The 6938-nt window shown below is 45.3% G+C and overlaps 1 protein-coding gene across 1 annotated transcript; it reads left to right on the top strand.

Annotated features, from left to right (window-relative positions):
* Window positions 1–3508: 3508 nt before the first annotated feature.
* Window positions 3509–6601, top strand: LOC127299496 (NAD(P)H-quinone oxidoreductase subunit U, chloroplastic). The gene is made up of 5 exons (XM_051329462.2): window positions 3509–3854; window positions 4716–4777; window positions 5137–5226; window positions 5313–5447; window positions 6168–6601. Exons 1-5 carry the CDS (start codon window positions 3563–3565, stop codon window positions 6264–6266), a joined length of 678 nt encoding a protein of 225 aa, XP_051185422.1. The 5' UTR covers window positions 3509–3562; the 3' UTR covers window positions 6267–6601.
* The last annotated feature ends 337 nt before the right edge of the window (window positions 6602–6938 follow it).

Below are 6938 nucleotides of genomic sequence, written 5' to 3'. Positions count from 1 at the left end.
TGGTGATCACCGATTTCTTTTCCATGCACGAGTCCATGGTGGAAGATGTGCACCAAGTTTTACCTCAATAGAAGGATATCCTGACAGCTCCCTACGCGGAGAAGGAAGTTCAAGAAACTATAATACAAATGGAACATAATATAGCTTCGGGGCTAGATGGGTCCCCACCGAGTGTTATCAAATGCTTTGGGAAGTGATTAAAGGGGATTTTGATGGCTTTGTCAGCTACTCAGCTGAGTTCCAGCAAGGAACATTGTCTTTGTTTCAGCTCAACTTTGAGGTAATTACCCTTCTCCCCAAAAAAGGACGATGTGGTGCTGATAAAGCCGTATAAGCCCATTTGAGTTGAATGTCAGTTTAAAGATTTTCATAAAAGTAGGTAGCAATTGAATAACGAAGATTGTTCACATTATTGTGCGGCCAACTCAGCTTTAATACTTGGTCGAGACATCCTGGAAGTGGTGGTTGGCCTACGGGCGGATCATTGAGAAGTATGAGGCACACTCAGAGGGAACGAAGATAAATTGAAGGAGTACAAGGCCCGTGTAGGCTTGCCCTCGAGTTGATGAGGTTGCAGCAAGACACGGAAAGGGAAATGAACAACAAAACACTTGATGAGGAATAAATAAGCATGGTGGCAAGAACCATTTGTGAGAATGGTGGAGATATATTAGCTTAGATGATGGTTTGGGTTAGTAGTGCACCACTGTATGTTGTAGTGACAGTCAGTGGCGGAGCTAGGCAAGAAGTGCTGGGGTGCAAAATGTAAAATCTCTAAGTTTGGGGGGGGGGGGGGGGGGGTTTAAAAAACCCATTTTAGCCTATCCCCCCAAAAAAATCTTCAGAGAATGGTCAAAAGTTGTGGGGTGGGGGGGGGGGGGGGGGGTGGCCCCCCTGACATGCACATAGCTCCGCTAGTGCTGCCACATTCAGTGGCTGATCCAGGACTCGAACACAGGGGTGCCATACTTTAAGTGTAAATTTCATTTGTCATTAAAAACACCACAAAATGTGACACATAGGCTCAAAATTTGTCAAAAAGTACAAATAGTTGAACATTACATACATGTTGGAGCTAGTGGAGCTCCACATGTTGGATGTCATTGCCACAATGGCAACGACAACGGTGATGTGTGATGCTCATGGGCGTTGAGTAATGGGGATGACTTTCTTGTCTTCTCTCAAGATGTTTGCTATTGGATGATTTTTATTTTTCTAATTCCATATGCTTTTGGATGATGGATGCTGATAGTTGCTAATGAGGATGAACATTTACGATGATACGGTGCATTTTCATGTCTAAATTTCAGGTGGATTTGAATCCATTTTTTAAATATGGTTTTTAAAAAATGTTGAAATGGACTTGGTCCAAAGTCCAAACATAAAACTTAGGAACATATTTGGTAATTATGGAGTTTATATGGAGTTTTATAGTATATGGAGTTTAGAGCCTCCATTTTTAGAGGGTCCCACTCACTGGCGGAGCTAGGGGAGGACCAGCAGGGGCCCTGCCCCCCTATGACATTGTGAAAAAAGTATAATTGTATGCTTAAGTGTAATTTAGGGCGGATTTTTAGAGTAAATTAGCTCTGTTGGCCCCCCTAATGGAGAATTACTTAGGTTTGGCCCCCTTTAAGCTCCCATCCTGCCTCCGCCATTGGTCCCAATTTGCACACCATCGCGAGAGGCTCTAAAAGCATCTCCAGTCGCGTCCCCCAAACCGTCCCCCAAAGGGATTTGGGTCGCGCCGGACCAAAAATGCGTTCCAGCCGCGTCCCCCAAAGCCCTTTTTTGTCCGGCGCGCCCTGATACGGTGTCCGGCGCCCCGAGCCCGTCCCCGTCCCACAGGGGACGCTCCGGGGACGCCGGACACAACGAAAAGCGAGGCGGGGAGTGGCGGGGCCGACCCGTCAGCGGCACAATTAATTTTAACCTAACCGTCGCCTACCTCGCGACGGAAGTTATTGGCGCGCAGCGACGGTGCAGTTCCCGTAGCGACGGTGCAGTTCCCGCAGAGGGCGCAGCGACGCGTCCCGTCGCGCCTAGCTCTGCGTGCCGGCGTTAATGAGCGCCACCGCTCATCCGCCCCCCTCCGGCCTATAAAAAGGGGCGCCTCTCGTCGTCCCTCTCACACACAAACCCTAGCGCCTCTCTCCCAAACCCTAGCCGCCACCATCTCTCAACAAGACTCGCCGCTATGTCTGGTAGAGGCGGAGGCCGACCTCGTGGCCGCGGCCGTGGTCGTGGTCGTGGTCGTGGCCGCGGCATAGCTGAACGATCGCCGTCGCCTCCCGCGCCGTCGTCTTCATCGTCGGAGATGGACGTGGAGCCGGACGTCCTGTTCGAGTTCGTCCACGTCCTCAAGGGCGACCCGCGCGGCATCCAGAGGCTGCCGGACTCCTTCGCCGAGTACGTCGGCGGCATATGCCCGCGCAAGATGCATTTGCGGGAGCATTCGTGCGGCTACTGCCGGTGGATCGTCGACGCGATCTACGACGCGCGTGGCAAGATGTACCTCAACATCGGCTGGGAGAAGTTCGCGCGCCACCACAGCCTCCAAGCCGGCTTCATCCTCGTGTTCTCCTACTTCGGCAACAGGGACATGAGCATCAAGGTCTTCGACGAGAGGCGCTGCCGCCGGGACTACCACGTCGACAGGGACTCCCACGACGACAGCACCGACTCGGAGGACGACTGAGTGTTGTTTCTTCGCAGCGAATACGTGCACGGAGGTTTCTGCCTGTTCGCCTCATCGGTAGAACCAACAAGGGCACCATCCTCCCGCTGGATTTTCCAGTTTAGGTGACTGGGTGTGCCCTGGAGTGTTGTTTCTTAGCAGCGAACACAGGAAACCTTCGATGCACGGCCTAGTTAGGTTTAGTTTTTTTGTAATATTTTATATTTGTGTCCACCATGGTTCAAACTATGTATTAGTTTGTGGAAAACCATGTTCCAAACTATGTCTTCGTGTAAACCACGTTCCCAATTATGTATTAGTTTGTGGAAATTAAAATAAAAATGCCAAGAAAAATTATTTTAAATGTTTGGGGGCGGCGTTTGGGGGACGCGGCTGGGGAACGACGTCCCCCAAACGCGGCACGAACAAAACACGTCCCCCAAACGCTCAATCCGGCGCGGTTTGGAGGACGGTTTGGGGGACGCGGCTGGAGATGCTCTAAAGCTTTTAGATAGCTTCACATACTTTAAATCAGGCTCAACTAGTCAACTTTAAATCAGTATAACCTCTGATTATGTAGGAGCACTTATTTGAGGTTTAAGAACATGTACAATGCAAGGTGGGTACGTGGTTGACATGTGCTTAAAAAGATAAACAGATTTTTGTCTAACTAGACACCTTTACTACAAAAAAAAAAACTTGGTTTATTTTTATAAGGATCTAGCTAAGCACTACGTGGCGTAAAAGTGAACTCAGCGAAGAGTTTGGGACGTAATCACGTAGACATATTTTCTGAAAAAGAAAACAAAACAAAAAGGCCAAAAACAAACTTCGATTTCCATCCCCACTTCCCTTATCTCCCGCGCTCTTCCCCCGCCACTCCCCATGGCTGCCGTTGGCGTCACCTCCCCGGCGGCGCCAGCCACCGTGTTCTCCTTGTCCACCCGCCGCCGCATCCACCTCCAGCCCGCCCGATTTTCCGCTGCAGCATCGTTCCGCGCGCGATGCGCCGCCGCGGCGGCCGATGGCGGGGCTGCGGCCTCGGAGGGCGGGGCTGCGGCAGCCGAGGGGGATCCCGACGCGGGAACAGACGTCGCCGGCGGAGCGGCCACCTCCACGCGGCCTCCATACTCGATCATCTCCGCAGCCAACGTGCAGAAGGCGATGCGGGGCCTTGGTGCGTGTTTTGTGTTTGCTTGCCTGCTACTGTCATCGTTTCTTGCTAATCTCTAGCAAGCAACTGATCTTGGACATCACTTTTTTTGCGACCTTGAATATTTGGGATGTGAAACTGCAAGAATAGCCTGTGAAACAGCAAAAAATAGTTGTACAACATTTGCTAGAATTTCAGTTGACTCCCTTTTAGCATAGCAGGGTATCATTTTTCTAATAGTTTTGGGGTGTTATAGTTGTATATCCATGTAATTGTGCTCCCTTAGCACTAACTCTGGACTTGTATGTTGTAACTCTTTAGTGTAGCTTTGTTTCCCTTCTTACATTTGGGAGCAACTGTGCCCTTATAATAAACTATATTAACAAATCTATTAGAACAGGGCGGGCATCGCCGGCCAGGGTTTGAGTCCCAGGGACTCTGCTGTGCGCTTATGGTGGTGTTTCTTCTATAAGAATCCGCCGCCATGCCATGGGCTAGCCCTGGATGGTCTCATTTCATAAACTAGATTGGCAGCATAACTCTGTTCTTAGAGAGAGTGACATAATCCTGTTGATGTTTCCAATATGCAAAAAAAAGTACAATGTAGTCAAAATATTTTGCATTTGGGAAATCAGGCCCTTTTGGGGATACGAGGATTTGCTAATTCTGCTAGGACATGAATGATTTCCTGTGATTTCTGCATTCGAATTACTATGTTTTACACAGGAATAGTTGAGCCTGCTACATTATAGTAATCAGATGGAATAGTATTCTTATTTAACGGAAACTTTTCATGCTTGCAACACAGGAATAGTTGAGCCTGCTACATCGTAGTAATCAGTTGGAATAGTATTCTTATTGAACGTAAACTTTCCATGCTTGCAGCAATTACAGATTCTGATCACTATGGGAGGCTTGGAATCACCAGATTAGCGTCAACCGATGAGGTACAATGAAACCTTTCATAGCGTGCAACCCATTTCAATAAGATGTGGATGTTGGAACGTACCTGGTATATGCAATCTTGTAAAGAGCATGGCAACCTTTTCCATCCAAAATATTAGCCTAGGCTCGTCTGTTTTCCTAACTGGTTCATAGCGTGTTATATTCTCTATATGTTATTTTCAGAATTTTTTCTGGAGTTGCAAGAATTTTACTGTAACGATGTGCTTTGCTTCAAAATTTAAGTATCGAGTAATATATATCGGCCTCTGTATGTGGCCGCTAACTGGTAACAAGATTTTAAGCGCACTCTCTGAAGTTTTGTCAACCTACTATCACTGATTTTAAGCTTGAATGAAGTCAGGTTAAAACTGCATATGAGAAAAGGTGTGAACAACTAAACAGCCAAGGACTGGAAGAAGAGGAAATCAGCAAGGAACATGATCTATTAAAGGTTTTCAGCCAATATTAAGAGTCAGAATGATTATCTTCATCCATTTCAAGTTCCAGTAGTTCTTAATCATATCTGCACCACTGTAGGAATCTTTTACCATACTATCAACCGAGGAAGAGAGAAGATTATATGATTGGAGCTTGGCAAGAAATGGGCAGCCCGAGCGATATGTCTGGCCTTTCGAAGTTGACCCCTTGGAGTTGGCACCAGATCCTCCAGAGGTTTGTATCAGCCCTTAGCAGAATAGAGGATTTCTATATGAATGTCGTCACTTAAAAGCTGTCTAGTCGTAATGATTAGCAAGCTCATCAACATGCTGCAAGTTGATCATATCATTATTATGTGTTACTTTTAAACAAAATACAACTTTTTTTTACGAAATGGGTCATCCCAGCCTCTGCATCAATCGATGCATACGGCTTTTTATTGCTGAAAAAGTATGACATTATTACATCATAATAAAATACAAAATACAACATTATTAAACAAAATACAATTGAAATTGTCCATGTATAAAACCGAAGAAATAACAGAGGAGTTATATATAGTATATTTACTATAGCTCATGCATCCAAAATAGAGTGAGATCTTCAAACTCCAGTCACCGTTTTCTAATTCAAAAGTGTCTTTATCTCTCCCTTTTTGGTAGCTTAGAGTAGCTTAATCTTTAGCTTTGCCTTTTTTTTGTTTACTTTTGGTTTGGTCTCCGCCACGTTTGGTGGTTTGTATTCTATGCCATCTTGGTGCTCTTATTCTAATAAACAATGGCATGATTTTGACGCGCCTTCGAGAAAGAAATGAAATCGGGAACCTTTTTATTAGAGTCCTTGTACGAGAATTGTTTGTTTCAGCGACTAACATATAAGTTCCTTAATTGGTATCAATTTCTCTTTTTGACTAAAACATGTATGAATATTTTGTGTTGTGCTTGATTTGAACAGGACCCAGAGGATGAGTTTCCAACGATTCTTGTCGGATACTTCTTGCTGGCATGGTTCATAATTTCTGTTGCCTGCTCGGTGATTCTCAACAGATCATGATATTCTTTCTAAACGAAGATGAATCGTAACTCGGTACTATCCTGGTTTAGCACGGACACAATCTTGCTGGCAGTTATACTGTTTTAATTAACTAGTTATGTACATAACATCACAATTTGTACAGATCAAATATATGAATCAATCTTTAATTTTTCACAGAAGTTGTCCTGAGTTGCTCACCATGTACTGCCCACAGGATTACACCATTACGGTCTCTATGTGCCTCCGATGTTCTAGCATTTTCTTTTACTGAGCGGACACAGATGTAGGAGCAATAGTTCCAAATGTCTAATGTGAATCAGTGTGAAAATGAGTTCCAGAATTCCTTGGATTAACTGTAGATTGTATGTCTTGATAAGATAGACCACAGTATCGAACATCTGTGATCCTTTTTTGAGTGATAGGCTGCAGTAGGGAATAGAGAAAAATCAAAAAGGAAATCATGATGACCACCCAAACAAGGTGCAAGCCTTAATCCAGTTTGAACAGTATTTGCCCCGGCGAAGAACTTGTGAAGAAAGAAGGGACATGAAGCTGATGTTTGGCCTCTGCCCACCATCATCTAGTTCCTTGCAATCTTTCATTTTCGGAAAAAAAAAATCTTTTGTCGGGACTTCCTCTACAATTTTTTTGTCCAAATTCTACAGGGAAAAAGAAGAGAAAATTAAGTGT

This window comes from Lolium perenne, chromosome 5 (assembly GCF_019359855.2).
Source record: "Lolium perenne isolate Kyuss_39 chromosome 5, Kyuss_2.0, whole genome shotgun sequence".
Lineage (NCBI taxonomy): Eukaryota > Viridiplantae > Streptophyta > Magnoliopsida > Poales > Poaceae > Lolium > Lolium perenne.
This window is presented reverse-complemented; position numbering and strand designations above follow the sequence as displayed.